The sequence below is a fragment of the Lagopus muta genome, chromosome Z (assembly GCF_023343835.1).
Source record: "Lagopus muta isolate bLagMut1 chromosome Z, bLagMut1 primary, whole genome shotgun sequence".
NCBI classification, from domain to species: domain Eukaryota; kingdom Metazoa; phylum Chordata; class Aves; order Galliformes; family Phasianidae; genus Lagopus; species Lagopus muta.
Genome location: NC_064472.1, coordinates 73,098,346 through 73,118,432, shown reverse-complemented (window position 1 = coordinate 73,118,432; position 20,087 = coordinate 73,098,346). Strand labels below are relative to the sequence as shown.

At 41.3% G+C, this 20,087-nt stretch overlaps 1 protein-coding gene across 5 annotated transcripts in view; it reads right to left on the bottom strand.

Annotated features, from left to right (window-relative positions):
* The window catches only part of SEMA6A (semaphorin 6A), a 113,562-nt gene that overhangs the window by 58,868 nt on the left and 34,607 nt on the right, over positions 1–20,087 (bottom strand). For all 5 annotated transcript variants that reach the window (XM_048932079.1, XM_048932082.1, XM_048932083.1 and 2 more), the window contains exons 2-3: positions 4,390–4,522; positions 1,773–1,890 (exon numbers count right to left, since the gene is read on the bottom strand). In XM_048932079.1, the coding sequence (XP_048788036.1) occupies positions 1,773–1,890; positions 4,390–4,489 (218 nt within the window). In that variant the 5' untranslated portion in view covers positions 4,490–4,522. The remainder of the gene's footprint in view (positions 1–1,772; positions 1,891–4,389; positions 4,523–20,087) is intronic.

Below are 20,087 nucleotides of genomic sequence, written 5' to 3'. Positions count from 1 at the left end.
AACACTTTCAGCCCACTCTCTGCCCTTGTGTGCTTGTTATCACACTGGAAGCGGCAGAAACGCCATGCCCTGAGCTGGGGCCTCACAGTGGGGTCAGCACTCCACTGCAAAGTGAACCTGAATCCCTCTTGGAGGAGAGGAACCACGGTCCTGTGTCCTACAGCCAGCTGTGGTATTCGACCTACACACTTTGCCAGGATTGAATGCAAGGAGAAAACAAGGGGTTGATCCTGGTCGCCTCTGGGAGAAGGGAGCAGTGTGACGGCCTGTCTGGGGACACCAGGAAAAAAGCAGTGTTGAGAACAACGGAAAACAAACTGGCAGTAATCAGAAAAAAAGAAAAAAGTGTTCTCTGCTTAAAAACCTCAAACTCTTCAACACTTTGGTTTCAAATCCCTATCTCTTGCTGTTGCTTTGTGGAATAAATGATATAGTAGGGGAAACTGCAAGGAAGCCAGCAGGGCATGGTATTAAGCTACAGCCCCAAATTCTGGCACATGGATGAAATGTAAAGTGAAGTTTGTGAGAAGCCTGAGGAAGCTGTATTTAGCCTGTAGGTGAGCAGTTAACAGTGCAGTTTTCAAGCAGCCAAAGAAACGACCATGTAAAAAGAGCACCAGTGACTTGGCTGCTGTACACAGGAATTACTCTCTACCACAGGCCACATCTGATCGCCCAGAAAATGGGAAGGAACTGCTTGATGAACAACAGACAGCTCCTGGACCTTACTCGGGGCTCTGAGGACAGGCTAGTGGTGAGGGGCTGCCTGTTCAGCAGCTGTTCCCTCACCCCCAGCCATCCCACCCACCACCTCTCCCATCTGCAGAAACAGCCTGGCCTTCTGTAGCTCACAGAAGGCTGCACGTTTCTGAGGAGCAGAAGGACCAGAAAAAATGAGAGGAAATAAGGTTCTCCTGGAGGGGCAGCTTTCCCAAACAGGATCTGGGTCCAAGAGCACCTGAGCTGGGCTTCTGACCCTTGCTAATCTTGGCCCTTCCTGAATTCATCCTGTTTCCATCAGGTAGTTCCCACTTGGAGATTGTCAGCCTCCTTTGCTAACAACAGGAGTGGAGAGGAAGTTACTGTTGGGTCTGTGCCAGGCAGGCAGCTGTATAAATCAGTGTAGTGCCACCGAAGCTGGTCGTGCTATGCTGAGCTACACTAGCTAAATGAGTGGCTTGACATGCAATTTATATAAAGAGGTATTTGTATCCGCACAGAGCAGCAGTCCAAAAAAATCCAAAACACCAAATTCAGTTAACCTTTCTGAGTACATCAATAGAACAGCAGCAAAAATGTGTTTCTTCTCCACCCCCAACTTTTTGTTGCTGCTTTGTGGTACTGAAAATAAGCCTAAACTAGCAACATTAAAGTTTAACGACTCTTATTCAAACATGCATTTGTGCACTAACAGAATCATTCTCTAAAACATATAACTAATTGTGTGCACAAGTGAAATTACAGAATGAAGAAGAATTCTCTCCTCCATGGCACCAGTCTTGCAAATTCTCTCTTCCCAGGCTCAAATGGAGGTGGAGCAATGGGAAGGAAGTCCTGAAAGGGATGGCTCAGTTTCTCACAGAACTGAGCCTCAGCTGACTGGCTAACAAGGTGTCCAATACATCTTACTAAGAGCCTGCAAACCTCTGTATGAGTGTGAGAAAATCCTAAGAATAACATGCCCAGCAGAGGAAAACTCAGAATATCCTTCCTCTTCTCTCTCCCGCTCTGTGCAAAGCAAGTGAGGAGTGGTGAAGCAGAGGACTACTGACCTAGCAGCAATGTAGAGGGTTCTGTTCATGACCGTGACCAGCTGGATGTCCAGCCGGTGCCTCTGCGTGGTGTTCCGTCCCGGCTTGTGACCCACAAACACCGGATACTGTCTTGTATCTGTGGGAAGTGAAGAAGAACAAGGTTCCAGAGAAAAAGCAAAGGACAAAACAGAATCACATGCTAACATGGCAACGGCTGAAATCTGTGGTTTCTCTTCTCCCCCGGCATCACAGCCTAGGGCGGGAAGGTACTTGCACAGAGGGCTAAGGCTGCAAAGGAGAAAGTCATTTTTTAGAAGACAAGAACTGTGAATTTCTTTAGAATGTAAAGCTGCTCTAGAGCTGTTGGCACAGAGGTACACGGCACTTTCTCACAGTTTTTCTTTCACGGCTTGCAGACTTTAAATGCTGGCTCCTGGCTGCCAAAGTGTATCTAGCAGGACAAAGCAGTTTTACAGTGGCCCATCAATCATCACAGTGACTGGATTAGTAGTGGTTAAAGCAAAAGACTTGGCTCTGAGTGGTTCGAACTGTCAGCTCAGTGGGTTTCCGACAGGACTGGACTGATACTGTAAAGCAGCTGCGGGGATTTCTGAGAAACTATGGGTAACCACTACTCAAACTTCTTTAAAATTAAAAGTCACTGCATATTATTTTGGCAACCAGTCTGATACTGCAGTTCTTCTGGAAACTGAACAACAGTACTGACTGGAAGCCTTCTATTGATCTTACGCTATCATCATGCCAGCTTCTTCCCCCTTTTACTTATCAGCACAAGCATTTAGTCTCTCTCTACAATAATAGTGAATATTTTTGACCAAGAGCCACTTTGCAGTTAGGTTGCAAATGAATGCATGATCATGATGTCTAGATGCACCAACTAGGGAGCTATGCAGGTAAATTCAAAGACAAGAGGACAATAAATCTCTGATGAACAACATCATAATACAGAAGTGCCACCTCTGTATATTCACAGAAGCACAGACTGGCTGAGGGACCCTTGAAGGCCATTTGGTCTAATTGCCTGTTCAAACAGAGTTACCAGAGCTGGTTGCCCAGGACCACATCCAGGCAGCTTTTGAACATGTGCAAGAAGAGAGAATCCAGACTGTCTGAGTAGCCTGTGTAGTGCTTAATCCTTACAAAGATCTGACTAACATCAAGCCATACACGAGCCTTTTCCCCATCAATATGTTTTCCCAGAAAACTGCAGCTATTTGAGGGAGCCTGATTCTTCAGAAACTCAATTGGTGTTTTTCAGTTACTGTCCTCTAAAAGTATTCTCTCTGTCAAGTTTGGTTGAAGCACTGACTTTGGCAGTACAGCTTTGGCAGAGCACTTGAGAACATCATGTGTGAGAAACTCTGTAAATCAGATGCTGAGAACTCTTTGGGAAACATATTAATAGAGTCCAGCCAGGATTTACGTTCAGAAGCCCAACGTTTCTGACCAAGACGTGCAAAATGCCAACTTCTAACTTTCAGGTTCTTCTCTATTCAGTTCTGTTTCCTCTATAGGAAGTCACAGATCTAATAGAAGCTGGGCTTGCACATTCACATGCATTTCAGCACGCTGTGCTGGAGAGAATTTTTCCCATGTTTCACACAAACAATCAGCATAACGATTTGGAAGGTAAAAATGTTGCTGCTGAGAGCCCGGTGGTCACCTTAAATCAACTTCAGTAGGGTTTTCTATAGAGTAATTCTGCCTTGTTCCAGTATGATGTCAAATGATGTCAAAATCAAATTCCTGGTCCAAAGTAGATTTAAATATGAGTTATAATTGCTAACTTGCTGTTTCTTAGCACACTTCTACAGGCTCACATGCTAAATGCTTCCTATAAAATAACTCAAATTTTGGGACTTCAGAATACTTTTCTTTGGAGTAATTGCAATTGAGCTGTGGCAAATGTGAAGAATCACTTATGTCAAATCTGACTTGCATGGTAAAATCCATAGAAAGCTCTCCACCTGTTTTGTCAGCACATCTCAATACTGATTTGCAGCTGTCTGTGTGACCCTTAATTTTGGAGAGTTTGCCAACAAGTGTTGGTAAGAAAGAAGAGAGTTTCTGTTACAAAAGATACTTTGTCTTATTAAAAAAAAAAAAAAAAAAAGAAAAAAAGAAAAAAGAGAAATAAAAGAATCTACATTTCTAGCCAAAAAGGCCAAATGCTGAAGTGGAATACAGCAGATTTTGAGGAACTAAGATTGGTTATTTGTACTAGCTAAACCAATTATATTTTTAAAGCTCTTGTTTTAGTATGCTACTAAGATGAGCCACTGGTTATCCAGACCTACAATTTCACAGGGCAGGCGAATAACTATTTGATAACAGAGGGGGAAAAATGTTTCCCTCGCCTGCTTCTGGGTAAAACAAATATGTGGTCTAATTATGCTACAAAAGGATCTGTTTGAGGAGGAAAAAGGCTATGGCTTTGGAGAATCAAACAGCCCACCATCCGGCTGTTGTAAGTCAAGAAGTTCTTGCTCTTATTATCTGAGAATGTAAATTGGTTGATCTGGGAGGGATGAGGAAAAACGTTATTTATTCGCAGCATAACAAAATACTGTCAATTTGAATTACTTCCAAGCAAATGAAGGTCTCTTATACTCACAGTTGCCATGCGAAATACTGATTGGCTCAGAATCTTCTGGGAAACCAGCCCCAGCAAAGTGTAGCAGTGTGAAATATAGCAGCAAGGCTTCTGACCTCATAGTAGTTCAGCTGGGAGACTTCTTCACTTCACACTGTGAAAAATAAACAAAGGCTTTAAGGGATCCAGTTTCAACCAGTGCACAAAGAAATGCAAAAAAGCATCAACAGAAAGAATCATTATGTTTGGAAAAGACGTTCAAGATCATCAGGTCCTTCCTCCAACTATGTTTCTCAAATACCTTTAGGGATTGGGATTCCACCCTTTCTGTCAGCAGCCTGTTCCAAAACTTGCTTACTACCTCTCTGAGAAACTCTTCCTAACATCCAGTCTGTACCTCCTCTGGTACAACTTAAGATTGTTTCCCCATGTTCTATCACTGGTCAACTGAGAAAACAGACCAAAAGCCTCTTTTCTCCTTTTGAATAGATGGAGAGAGCAACAAGGACTCTCCTCAGCTTCCATTTCTCCAGACTAAACAGGCCCAGGCCCAATTCTCTTAGCTATTACATATGTCTTGCTTTCTCTTTTCTGCATGCAATTGAGCAACTCACTATCTTTCTTGCAGAGAGGGGCCCCAAACTGAAAACAATATAGAGAGAGCTTTCCCTCTCCTCAAGCCTCTTTCTGTAACTGAGGAGCTGTGATGAGTTACTAAAAAGAAACTGTCCAAGCAGGCCATTTCCCCTCTAGCCTATGCCCCAGTGGGTTCTTGGTTGAATACAGGCTTTAGCATCTGTGTAAGCTGCTCATATGCAACAGAGAAACTTCATGCCCTGTGCTGATCAATAGCCGACGTGAGTTTTACAGCAAATACTGAGACCGTACACTCTTTGGTTTGCGTAATTAGATGATGACATACACAGTAAATAAATAAAAAACACAGTACATTATTCTGGTTAAGAAGAGATTGAGGGTTATGCTTCAGGACTGATTCATATCCTGTGGAGCAGTGAATCAAGTGAAGAAACACAGAAAGAGCTTGATGGAGCATGCAGAACATGTCAGTGGGCTTTGGCAGAAAAATATGTAACCATAAATTTAGATGCCATAAAACCAATACTCCAACTCATGATAAAATAAGGGAGAGCAGAACTGTCTAAAACCAGCATTTTTCCCTTGCGTTCCACCAATGCATTCACTCATTCACGTTTCATGTATAAAAATATCCCTAAATCTTGAGTGTGAAAGGAACCACAGGAGCCTTTAGAAACAGCGAAAGAAAACAGTGCATAATACAGTAAATAGCTCATAATTCCCAGGCAAATTCACACAGGCATTGATCTGCAGGGAAAATCAGGGTAAAAGTGGGGTTTTCTTTTCATCCCTCCCAGAATTTTAAACCTTTGATGCTATCTGCCCAAGATTCCTTTTGAATAAAGGCATTTTTACAGTAGTCTGTCAGTCACTCTACATTTACAGGCAGAAAGTCAGACTTCATAACCTACACAGCCTTTGAAACTTAATTTGGAAAACAATGTGCTAACTTGCTCTTCTGAAGCATCATTTAATATTAGATAACAATGTCTCCTTTCTCTACACCAAAAACCAAACCAAACCAAAACACCACAAAGGGCTTTACACGTCTTCAGTGTTACATTTTCATTTGCAATTTTGCAGGTGTATTTCTCATCTCATATCCAATTCAAAATGTCACAATAATTAATTTCCCTTATTATATATTTGCTTTTAAGTAAATTTTCTGCTCCTCTAACTGCACTGGAATAGAGAATCTGTTGCAGTGCAATATAGTTCATAAGGACAAATGATTTATTGTATTCTGTGACTATTACTCAAACACAAATTGGAAACTTGGCTGATTCTCTATGTCTATTAACAAAATAACTGAGACTGAGTTAAGCTGAGACTAAAGAAAAGAAAAATCTAACGTGAGGCAATGACTGACATGAGCAAAGTCAGAGTGATAGCAAAGAATTAAAACAGCAACAGTAAATGCAGCACAATGCAGAAATGTCTATTACACCTTGTGTGAGAATGCGTGGTGGGAGATAGCACATTCAAGTCCCAAGAGAAGCCTTCCTATCCAGCACTGGCTGGGTGATAGCTGTGTGTGATTACTGACACAGTTACACCTGCCTGCAGATGCTTTCTTTGCCTTTTTCCTCCATTTGTCTCTTTAATGATTGTTTACATTTTGCCTTTGCTGCACTCCATTGCACTAAGTTTCTTTCCATTTCCATGCCCAGTGAAACCTCACTTGGGCTCCTTGGGGATGCCCAAAGTAGAAACTAGGAGAAGTAAACACAGTACTTTGAAATAGTTCCTTTGGAAAGGTATGAATTAGAGCAAAGACCTGCATTAGGTGGATTAATTTCTTTCTCTTCACGTAATTCTTTGATATGTAATTTTGCCACCTTTAAAATTCTGTCACTGGAAAGTGACTAAATAAGGTATCCAGTATTAACACAAAAATAAATTTGAATTATTTTCTTGAAATTGTTGCATTCCAGTGAAAAACTATATTCTGAAATGCACATGACCTTATGCTTATTTAGCAGGAAGAAACTTAGTAAGCAATTCAGTTCTTCCTCTTGAGCCTTATTCACTCACAGCATCAGCCTGCAGGACGGCAATCCAGACCACCTGGCTCACAGTGAGCCTGACTCTGGAGCAGAACAGCTGCTTGCTGCTACTCCCTGTCAGCACATCCTCTGTTATCAACGTGTTCCTACCAGGAAGGCTTTAAGGTGCTGTATGCATACTGTTGCCACTTCACCTTAGAGCCTGAAAAACTTTTCTTGTGGGTGATTTTACACCATCACTCTCTTCTGCCCATTAAAACATGCGTACTGTTTCACATAAATATATACCAGAGACTGCTGACAGGCAAATGAACGGCATGTAACAAACTTATGCTGTCATTTTATGTACAAGTTACTGGACCAAATCTTTTTTCTTTTAGCTGAAAACTGTTAGCTCACAAATGAGCTGTTATATTGCCTCCTAACAGAGATTAGATCAGTAGGTTCTTAGTATGGAATTCCCTGTCACTCTTAGGGGTACCTCCTGTGAAGGAAAAGAGAGGAGGAGACAGAAAAAGAAGAGCAGTTCTCTGTTACTGTAGTATTAACATCCTTGTTGGAATTCACACAAAACAATGCAAAATGCCTGCTTCCATCTGTCTGCATTTGGAGTAGACTGCAAATCTCTACCAATGTCTATGCCAATAAAATAACATTGAATAGGACACAAGCTACACCTAAGGTAAGTTTTTGCAAGAAAATTCAAGAGTAGTGTTATTTTTGATGTTCTTACAGTTGTGGAAAGATCTGCATGGTCAGAGTGGGATTTCAGAAAAGTGCTGATTAGAGAAGGCTACACTTATATTTAGGACAAACATCCTTCTCAGCAATTCCTGAACCCTGGTTGGGCTCTTGGGAGTGATGCAAACGTTCTCAAGTGCAACTGTGAGTAAGCTACTTCTAATAAAAAATGCTTCTAAGCACAGAGGTGGAAGAAGCAAGAGTAGATATGTGGTGATGCTGGGTGAATGCAGGTACCATCTCAAAATAAACATTTTGTAAATGTCCATGGAGAAAACTTCAGTCAGTGTAAACCACTGTAGTTCACTTTGGCTTTCACTAAGCCATGGCTGCCCAACCTTTGGGCTTGCCTGGGTGAAGGGAAATTGTCTTGGGCTGCATTTATGTAATGCCTATTCATTTCCACGGAAACTGCAGTTACAGTCAACACAGTAACTATTTGATGGAGCACGTTCTCAGCTACAAAACACTATTTTTCAGTATAGTCACCGCCATTAGCTACGTGCTTTTTGCCACTGATGAACAAGAGCTTGCACGGCATACTCATCAAAATCTGCTCCAGGGAAGCTGACACACGATCACTGTTGCCTCTGCTGAAATGTGCCACCCACCACTATTGGTCTCTATAAAAACTCAGAAAGTGTCAATGAATGTCATTGGGTGCCACTTTTTCTGCGTGGAGGAATTCAATTCCACACCTTTACTTCATATGCGTTTTCATGCCAGAAGTCCATCTCACACAGCAACAGAATGAAATGGAATACTGGTGGGAAGGTTCAACCTCTACTGCCATACCACACCAACATCCACATCTGATTTTGCGGGTCAACATGATAAAATAGGAGGCATTGCTTTTGGAGCAGCCTTTGTAAAATATAGTATGCAGTTAATGTACATAAGTGATAAAATTTATTTTAACTGTTAATATTTTAACATTAAGAAATGAGAGCAAAAACCCATAGAACTATTGGGACATTTGACCATGTTTTGGTGTAACTATGACATCAGTCTGTTCCAATGGCAGTGGTTCCAATTCTTGGTGTGTTCTCACAATGTTCATCAGAGATTTTTGATGAAATTTTACTCTTCCTCTACTACTTTGTCCTTGATAGTAATTACTCAAAACGTGCGCACTGCTAAAAAGTGAGGACATGAATAAGGTGTGATTGTGAAGTGAGGGATATCTTTCTCTGGTAAGACAGGTCTTGTACAAGTCTAGGAGGGAGACAAGAACAGAGAGATTTCTGAGCAGAATATCTGATTGCAACTCTACACATTCTATTTGAAAATTTGCAGGTCATGTATTCAGTCAACTGAAAATGGTGTTACAAATATAAATTGATGATTTATTCAGCAATCTTGAAACCTATTCTGAAATTCCTGTATCAAAACCGAAAGCAAGGCTGCCTATTCTTTGTTCACAGGAATGTGTTCAGACAGTGTATCTAAGTGCATACAATTTTTTGCCATAACTTGAACTGGCATTGCACTGCATCCTTTCTGTGCTCTGGTTTCAGCCCAGACAGTGCCAACTGCACACCACTATTTGGTTGTTGTTGAGCAATGAGTGCATAGCGATGACAGCACAAGGCTGGGGGCAGCTGCACTGTGAGCTGTGATGGTCTGTTTATGCCCCTGGTCTGTGGGTTGGACATGCCTGCACTAAGCTACATAAACTGAGAAAGAACTGGCTCTCAGAAACCCCATTCTCTCTGTTCAAAATATGCTTATTGCTCCTGTAAGGGAAGCTAGTAGTCAAAAGAAGAGTGAATTGTGGCACTGTTCTTTCCTTAGCAGACCTCTGGAATACAGCCTAGGCAGTAGATGGTTTATGCCTAATGCATGAATTGTAGCATTTAAGCTGATGGCACAGACCAGATTTCTTCCAAAAAGCCAACCACTCTTCTTTTTCCGTTCCTAAGACCAATATAAATACAACCTCATGCAAAGTACTTCAGTGCTCAGATTCTTCTTACTGAATTTGGTGACTTCAGATATTTATGTAATATGACTTTTTCTTGTTATTCTATGTTCCTTCTTTTTTGCCATAGCGTGGTTAAGTATTAATAAACTATAAAAGCTCTTAATACACATGGAAATCAAAATTCTGCCTTCTTAGCTATAATATTTTCCTGCTTGTATAGTACAGCCCAAAAGGGAATCAATCAGCTCTGAGTAGGATACCAGTACAGTGCAATTGCTTTACATTTACTTAAGCTTACTGAAAACTTCCTCAGAAATATGAATTTACACATGTATATATAGATACATATACACGTATGTGTATGTATAAATGCAAATGTATATACTGTTTCCCAATGTATATGCATGGCACAACAGTATTAATTCAGTAAAAATCATGCTGCTGACATGGAGGAATTTCTGAAGTTTCATGAAAGCAATGATCATTCAAATCAAAGAGAAAAATCTGATTTTTCTCAGCTGTACTCCTTGTCAGAATCCATGTCTACCTGAGCCAGTGAGAAGTAAACACAGTGAGCTCTGCTTTCTGCTACCTGAACTTTTCAGCATTTGTAAAACAACAATCTGCATGAAAACAGATATAGAATAACTGCTTGGCTGAGGAAACGAAGGTATGGCTACTTCAAGGCTAGTCTCACAACAGGCCTATTGTATTTGCAGCTAGTAAACTCCAGCAAGGTTAGATCCATCACTCAAAAAGCCTTACAGGGAAGTGCTAACTCTCTGGTATATTCTATAAAAGCATACATCCATATTTGATCTCAAGCACAAATTCAGCAGCAACAGCAATGACACATCTATAAATAACTATCAGAAGAAACACTCTTCCATGTTAGAAAAACTCCCATCTTTCTGCCTTGGCCTCATGCTATGTTCTGCTACTCCTGTAAAACCCCAAGTAAAATCAGAGTATGTAACCGTGTCAAAACTTTCCCATGACACACTAAGCCTGATCAGTAATGGACAGATCTTGTTATATTCATTTATCACAGGCTTTCTTTATACTATGATGGGATGTGTTCACGCAGAACAGCTGCACTTCAATCCACAAATTATTAGGCTTAATGTGAGAATTACCAGTTAAAATAGAATGGTCTGTGTTAGGCATGAACCAAGACCAGAAAACTTAATGGCCATGAAAAACCATGACAGTCTTAAAATCTTTTATTTCCACAAACATGTGGTAATAACTTACCCTCCTTCAATAGCCTGGAAGCATAGTAAAAAGGCACAGTATTTAACCAAACAGCAAGGAAACAAGAAAACTGAAGCTTAATGAATTTGAACTACTGCATAAGAAAAAACATACGACCAGAAAAAGTAGCAGCACCTGTGAACTGACCCACAAAATACTCATCAAATAGTCCATCTTATTACATTCATCATTGCTTATACATTCATCATCTCTTACACTAGGAAAAGCAAAATGACAGCAAAAAAAAGACGAGAGAAAATGAGTTGTGTAAGAGGTAAAAAATAAATGAGATTTTCTGGCAATAAGAGCTTTAAAAGCATGCAAGTGAATCAGACACTGTCTCATTGCAAGAGACTTAGAGATCTACCTATTCATAATAAAAAGCACATACTGATCCACACACATGCACACACATGCTTTGCCATGCCAAAGGCAGGGTGCAGAAACCAGCCACCCAACCCGAATTCTATTCCCTACTTCATACAGATCAGCCATCTGACACTGACAAGAAGCCTTTGCCTTCTCTGGCTTACAAAGCCTTTGAAAATTTGAGTGGAGGACGCTCTGATTGCTATTTACCTTTTTACATTTACAGTTCCTAGAAAGACAAGAGTTCTTTGCAAGTCAGGGAAAGGGATTAGTAACAACACAAGGACAACAACAGCAGCAACAATAACAAGACAGGAATACAACCTGCAGGCTGCAGCTTTCATAAAACAAGGGCAGCAAGCACTGTGGAGCTGTTCTGGAGTGCATTTGTTGTCTGTGCCTTTTGGGCAAGCACCTCATGTGGCTGCACCTGGCAGCAGAAGGGATTGTGCAAGAAGCCCAGGCTTAACAGCACTATGGAATCAGGCAGATGTGAGTGAACAAAAGCTCAGCAAGTGCTTGGGGGAGCTCTGAACACAGGAGAGACAAGTGGCTAACAGCAAGATACACCACAGAGTGCCAGACATGATAACTGAATTGGCACATGGCAAGGCATTGGTTAGGTTGGCCAACTCAATTTCTCTTGTCGTTGCCCTAACTAGTCATTGCTGCTCAGCCACCTGAATGCTGGTACAGATGGCCACAGAGACTTAATGCCAGCTCTGTGCCCATCACCACCACCACCATCTTTTTGTGACCAGCAGTGCCACAGTCATTCATCTTTCCTTTCCTATCCCACTCCTGTTGTCTCTACAGCTGGCTGTTCATTTTACGTGGCCAAAAAAGCACTCTAGCACTCCAGGTATCTGGCCCTTATACCAACGAGACTGGTGTGTGAACACATTGGGCGATCACCACATGGTAGCTCAGGGCCTTCCCTGAATGCTGGCAGCGACCAAGGGAGGCTCCCACCCCTCCAGCATTCTTTTTGAGCCTTACTTATGTGTTGAAGCACATCCTCCCTAACTTTCTCTGCGTATCAGAGAGTTTTCCCCAGCTGTAAGAGGAATGCATGGGTGCCCTCTGCTATACATGCTTTACTGCCATTTTAATTGGATTCAACACTGCTTACTCATTGCCCAGCTGCTGTGGGCTGCACGCCAGATGTGACAATTAGGCCCAAGGGAAAGACACCAATGAGAGTGATTTTGCCTCATATAGCAATCAACAGCATTTACCTTTATTAAAAAGAATAATACTAACTTCATTACCAGTTGGATGAAACAGACACAGGGGCCACGCAGAACTTCCCATTAAAATCTGCCAAATTTATGCAAAGTAAAGTACTTTTTCAGTGAGTTTCAGGTATCTGCTTATTTTGTTCAGGTCTATGCAATCATAAGTTCTCACCAGCTTTCCTCTCCCATTTTGCAGTATTACAAGGCCATATATCAAGCACCGTAATGTCAGCTATGATATGTAACATCATTACCTCCTGCCTCAGTAAGTGATAAGCTGAAAAGATTTGGACAACCCTCAGGCAGAACTGATGAGCCTCGGCCTGCAGAATGGTAGTAGCAGGTGTCAAGTCAGTAGGCAAAACTCAGCATGCCTAATGCTATCAACCTGTCTTGTCAAGATCAACATTACTGTTTGATCCAGTGCAGTATGAAAAGAAAACACAGAGAACAAATGGAGGCCTAAATAGGAGAAATCTTCTGCTGACCTGGGCAAGACATCTCTGATGAATGCAGCGTTAATAGGATGCTGTTGTTCAGAGAGGGAACAGTCAGATGGAAGATGAACATCTCCCAGATGGAATTAGAAGGATCTCAGGCCTATCGATTTTGGTTGTAACCTTCACTGTAAACAGTCCACGGGGGCCTCATCAGCCACCTGTTCAGTGATATTTGCATTGAAATATAGAGCCAAAGCAAATGAGAAAATAGCCACGGTTCCTTGCTGAAGCATCTGCTCCTTTCCATTCCTTTTTCTATGCATCACCAGGAATAGCAAAGGTACATGTTTTAGAGGAAAGGGTAACAACAGTGGCACAAGCTCTCTCAGGCAGCACCAGAAACAATGAACACACCATTTGTTATGATGTTGATGGTGGTGGTAGCAGTATTATATCATGCAATATTTCACTTTCTAATAATTGCTCAATTTTATACTGAAATCATGCTTGCCAAAACTGGGAGGAAAGCCATCTGTGCTTGGAAGATGACTGCCAAAAACATTTGCAATTTTATTTTGGGGTTATAAACCTGCAGAATGGAACAAAGACAGTGCCTAAATAATCCTTCTCACTCACCACCCCCAACTACATACAGCAACAGACCTAACCCTGAAACAGCTTAGCTTGTCTTTTCAAAGATGTCTTTATTATTTTTAAAAGCTTCACATTTAAGGCACAAAAAATTGCTCTATTGATTATTTGTGGGACTTCAGCAAACTTCTGTCAAGGTTTCAAATAGATTTAAGGGTTAAATGTAGCAATCACTGCCTTCTGAAGGGAGAAAACGCCATCTCTAATATATAATCTGCTGTTTCATCTCAGCATGCTTAACAGAAAGCAGATACACTACCAGCAACACCATTACTTTCCCCAGCCCTCACTTTGCCTGAGAAATATCAGTGCCCATCAGCTGATCTTCCATTCTCTCAGCTAACAGATGGAACAGAAATTACGTAGCTATAGGTGATCCAAAGCTTCAATGGGAGTAAAGCATGGCCTCCTTTTGTTTTCCTTTCCTTTTAGATAACAAAGACAAAACATGGAGCCTGCTGTATTTTCACAGCAATACTGAGAACTGCCAACGATTAAAAGTTTGACACAGCCCTGCAGACATTGTCCCAGCTGCCATGTGCCTGCTGTAAATGTAACATCAGGGTCATGCAGCTCTCCTAAATCAGTCTCTCCAGCTCAGCCTGCTCTTCAGGACAGGTTTCCCCAGATCCTCAGCATTTGCCTCCTTTCACTGCTGGTATGTACTTAAATGGATTCCAGGCCTTCTTCATCCTCTGACCAGAAAGAAGCCTCAAATTGCAAATCCTCTTATGTCTGTGCAACAGATCAAATTGATATAGATATGAGATAAGAGCATCTTATCAAGATAAGATAATTGATAAGAGCAGAGCTTAATACTGAAGAATAAGTTAGGATCCCCTGGGCTTAAAGCACCTAATTGCTGCTTATCATAACAGAACCCTCTGTATTGCTTTTGTTGTTTTTTTTTTTTTAGTTTGTTTTTAGAGCAAGAAATGTGATGCTAACTCTTCAAGCATGATCTCCAGCTGTGTTCTTCAAGAAACTTATTTGGAATGAAAGTGATGGGCACCATTTTAAAGTGACAAAACAGAAGAGAAATGCATATGGAAGTCAGCTGTTAAATAATCAGACTACACTGCTTAGCTTTGTTGCAATTGGAGTAGCTTCAGCTGTAAGTACATTTCTGCAGAAATTGACTCAATAACACACCTTTATTTACCCTGAGTGAAATAGCAAATTCTGCCAGGCTGTTTTCCAACAGGCACCAGTCCACCTGGGTATGAAGCAGTTTGATACAACAACAAATTGTTCCCCTGCCCTCAAAACGTGAATGAATTCTACTGTAACGCTACAAATGCTAAGAATGGACATTGACATCCATGGATTAATTGCTCCGGCAGCCAGTGCTACGCTACCCAACAGTGCTTCGCTCAAGAGGAGCCTCTGGTCAGCTCAACACTGCTCTGCATTGCAGCATTATAGTCATGGCAACAGCGCAGTCTAGGCCAGACCTCAGCATCCCCTGCCGTGAAGGCTACTCAGCACAAAGAAACACAAACACAGTGGCCAGCAAGCCGACTCTTGCAGGGAAAGAGAACAGTCAGGCTTTTCCCCTTGGAACTCAGGCAAATTCGTCTCGGCAAGTAATGTTTGTCCCTGACAGATAAGAACTGTAGGCAAGCAAAGAGCTTGCAGCATATATTTTTAACTTTAGCCCCCAACTTGTTTATGAAATCAGCTTTCTCAGGTTTCTCTGCACCTTTCAGTAAAACACGAGATTACTGCAAACATGAATAATGTCCATGAAATGAAGTGTTATCTTTGAGGAAAGATTTAAAAGAGCCGTTGGAGAAGCACACGCGCACGGGGAACAAAACCCACAAACAGCCTGGTGAAGGAAATAAGCAAATGGAGTGGGAATACTGTAATTCAACATGATGTGCAATGCCTCTCTCCCTTGGACATCCACACATCCATACACTTCTCCGTGTGCTCAGGCAGTCATCAGAATTTAAAAGACTTGTTCTTCATGGGAAAGGGTCTTTACTAAAATGTTAGAGAAATTTCACAGATCTCTGTCTTTTGTGATTATTCTTCATTGTCCACTTTTTTTTTTTTTTTTTTTTTTTTTTTCCTTCTGATATTTCTGGAAACCTTATAGAGATAAAATAAATCTGACTTAGAGACAAAAAAAAATCTATTTAGTTTGGTTTTCCTCTGAGATGAGCACAATGCCTGCACTAATCCAGTTCCTGCAGTTTGCTAGTAATTGCTGGCTGCAAGTGGAAGTCCCTGGGCTTTATTCTGCCTAGATTCATGCCCAAACAATTCCCAAATTTTATATCATAAATAACCCTAACAGCTTTAAGGACAAGTTATATCAGGGTTATGAAAAAGAAAACAGAAGGTAAAACAAGAAGCCAACAGATACGTTAAAGAATATCCTATTTTCAGGATAATGCTGAGACAAACTATACAGTCAGTTGACCTGGACATAAGGTTAATTACTGTAATTCAATTTATTTTAAGGGAAAACGCTATATGCAGATATCATCAATTAACCTCAGAACATAAAAATCACAATTCCTGTGATTAATAGAGCAGCGTGAGATCACTTTAATTACTGGGAGTCTGTTACTGAGCGGAAATAGAGAATTATATGATGTGATTTCAAGGGCAAACTTAGAATTGAGGCTTGTGGGTCAGAAAAAGTAAAAAAAGATCACAGTTAGACACAGATGAGCCCCTGCACACACAAATACACTGCTCTCTTCTTCCAACACACATTCACTCACATACTGAAGAATACAAGCATCCTTACATGTTCAGTCACACCTGCTTCTTGGCACATCATGAGGGAATTAGAGCAGCACAGAAAAGAGAGTTCAAAGCAGCATTGACAAATGCCTGTACTACAAGTTACAAGAGCAATAGCTCTGTTATTATGTGCTTTGCTTCTCTGGAAAAGCTGTGGAGAAAGAGGTTCAGTGTAGCAAGAGAGAACAAGCCCACCGAGTATGACTGCCTGAATAGGGTGTGATGGATGAGCTTCCTCACAGATAGGAAAAGCCTCTAATCTGTTCCCTGGCTCACTGGTGGAGCATGGCGAAGCCATTCTCTTCTTCTCCAGGAAACATTCTCTGTCTTTTCAGAACCACGTGCAGAGTTTTTTGCAAAGGACAATCCAGACTGTCACCCCACATGAGGCAGCAGTCTGTTTCCAGATCCTGTGCTAGGGCAGGCTCAGTGACACAACACTGAGACAAAGACATTTCTATACTGCTTGTGATTCCTACAGCTATTTTAGGAATGATTGGCTGCATTCAGATTCCAGCAGCAAATAAAGAGATACATGGGAAGATGAGCCACTTTCACAGCACCAGCATTCAGCTGATAATTGATGCTGGAAACATCGTTATTGATACTCCAGCCAGTTTTGGAGAGCTGAAGAAGAAACCCGCCACGTGCAACAAGCAGAACGTAGGCATCATCCTCATGATAAAACCACAACTGTGTTCCCAGGACAGGTGTCTTGTCCTGGGATTCACTGAAGAAATATCACTGTTTGCTTGGGCAACTCAAGACCTATTCCCAAACTTCCTGCTCTTTTCTCCCTCACCCCCAAACTTCCCTCTTTAAAGATGGGGAACACAGGAAAAGCAATGGTTCATTCGCTGAGTGCACTGATATGAATTTAGCAAGACTGCTTGATGAGGAGGCACACACAGTTATGGGTTTTCTGCAAGTCTGCCAGGTGTTTTTGAACCCAGATGAATTCTTCATATTTTGCCTGACAGAACAAAAATTCCTGTGTAGCATGGGGAAGAAGACAGCATAGCTGGCAAGCCTCTGTTGTTATTTCTTACTCTGCAGTTCTGCTGCTTATGTGATTTATATCAAATGCTGCAGTGAGAGTTTCCTCTAACTTTGAGTTGGCCTCAATAACATGGACATTCCGCTGATCAGCTGCCAGGAGCTGATCTGCAGCCAAGACACAAATTCCTGCCAGAAGAAAGAAGAGAAAAAAAGTACAGAAAGACATTAGACCAGAAAATCAAATTATTTTCTAATGAGACTGAAGACTGAATGCACACACTGTGCCTGTAGAGATCCAGTTTGCCATTGAGGTGTAGGCTCCAATCCGTAAACCCTACATCAAGACTTGCCTACATCTGAGATTATGCTTCCTCGTACCACAGAGCACCAATTCTTCAGCTTGCAGCAGAAACACACAGTTAGCAATTACAATTAAAGGGCATTGACTTGTTTTTATTTATACTACTAGTAATGCTGACCTTGATGTCTGCTGGATTGAGGGCAGCAATTGGAAGTGATTCCCACTGGATTTCAGAGAAAACTGTAGCTGCTGCTCAGCCCATGCCATTCACGTCAGCTCATAAGTGATGTTACTTTACCATTTAAAGGCCCTACACCTACAAAGAATGGAATTTACTGACACTTGCAATCTTATCAAAGTACACAGCCTTACATAAAGATTCATACTGCTAACATCATGGCTTTTGGGCTATGCCTTTCCTCTAAAATGGGGGAATGGAAATACTACATCCAAGTTTCCTGTGGAATTTGAGGTTATCCTTACTCTGTCAGAAGAGTAATTGCCTTCTTGGAGAAACCAAATAAGATGCTTTTGGTTCTACTGCACACTGTATCTCTTCTTATTAAAATTTGCCTTTGAGCAATTCAAAATAGAATTTCGTGGGGATTACTCTTCTGTGGTAAACATCATCACATCAGCTTCAAGTAAAGGAGTATTTGCACATGCATGCACCAATTGTTAAATCTGTGCTTGTGAGAAAATTTCACAGCATATATGGCTGTTGACAGTTGTTGTCTATTGACAATTTCTGGTATTCTGAACAAGAAAACCACCTATGAAATGGTACGTGACGGCTCACCGAAAAGCTTTATAATCCAAATACAGTACATACCACACATCTACCGAAGACTTTTAACACTGATGCTGGAAAAAAAAACAAAAAGATGAGCTTCAAAAAGATGTAATTGAAAAAATGACAACCTGGGCAGGAGTTTTCCAAAGCAGCTTTTAGGAAGATCTCTCAGTGGCTTGGCATCCAAGCCACATGAAGGACCTCCTTCAGGCATTTGCCCTCTTCTGATGGAAAAAAACTGGTTTTAAAGAAAGCACTTAACCTACAAAATCTTTACTGGCAGCTCAGAGATGTTCTACTACCTGACATCTTTGTCACCTCAGGGTTCTCAGCAACAGCTTTTCCTAAATAACTGTCACATGAGCACAATAGAGGGAGAAATAGCCCAGAACTTCCCCACATTCTCAAAAACTTCAAGAAAGGAGGCTTTTTCCTCAGCAAATAACTGCACTTTTTTTTTTTTCCCCCTGTTTGTGTTTAAAGGATTCCCTCTTCAACATGAAGAAATAACCTGCACAGGACCTGCCTGGCGGATCAGGCAGTTGTGAGAGGCAGCAGGAGCACATGGCTAGCAAGACTAACTTTACAACTGAAAATGCTACACAAAATGTTTTCATAAAGAACAAAATTATTTGTGAGAGGGAAAGCTCTGATGCCTCACTGACTGAAGCTGCAAGAAATGACTGTACGCTTCCTTTCTTACTTTTACGGAGCTCTCCGCGATCTCCTTCCTTCACCACAGTTATTTCCAGGGACTTTCTCTTGTAAAAAAAACTTGGCTTTCCTCACACAAGAACAGATTTGGCTTTCCTTACACAGAACAGATTACTCCCCTTACTCACACACATCCTTACGTTCCCCAAAAAACTGAGAACGTTATTTCTGCTGCAAGCTCACGAGGACAGATGGTATCTTTCCTCCTTATTTTGGGAGAACTGTAAGAAGATCATTAATATAAATATTTTTTTAAAAAACAACTACCCAGCTCTTGATGATCATAGGATGATTAAAACTTGGAAAACAATTTTTAACATACATTTTGATAAAGCTGCCTTACGATGTTCTCTTTTCTGACTGTTGCTCAACCCTGAAGCAAGGTATTATAGAGAAGAATTGGGATGAAGAGGTGCAGTTGGGTAAAGAAGGACAAGAAGCTGCTTCCTTCCAGCAAGCTCCCTGTTTTTCCATCATAGGAGACAGACCAACTGGCTGGCTTGCTCTTTCTCAATCACCCTGTTAGGTACCCTGTTTTCCCTTGACCCATCCAACAAACAAAACCATTTCCCTCTGCCAGGAACCAAGCACATAGACCCTGCTGTGTACTCTCCAGGGGCAGGACACAGTGATCCAGAAGAACTCTGCCTGACTAGAAATGCAAATAGTCATAAAAATCTTTTCATAACAACTTCCACTGCTCTCTCATCCCTTGCTGTGCATGCTTAGAAATGCACAAGGTCAAACATCTTAGAACAAAAGCGCTACGCCAACACATGCTCCATAGGCTTTTCCTGCCTAGATTTCTCTCAAACAGGATTCATTGTGCTGCATGAACCAAGAGACACAATTTCTCTTAAAATATTCCTTTCCAATATGCTGCTTTCAATTTATCTCTAATGTAAACACAGACATAAAAGTACGCTCTGTTT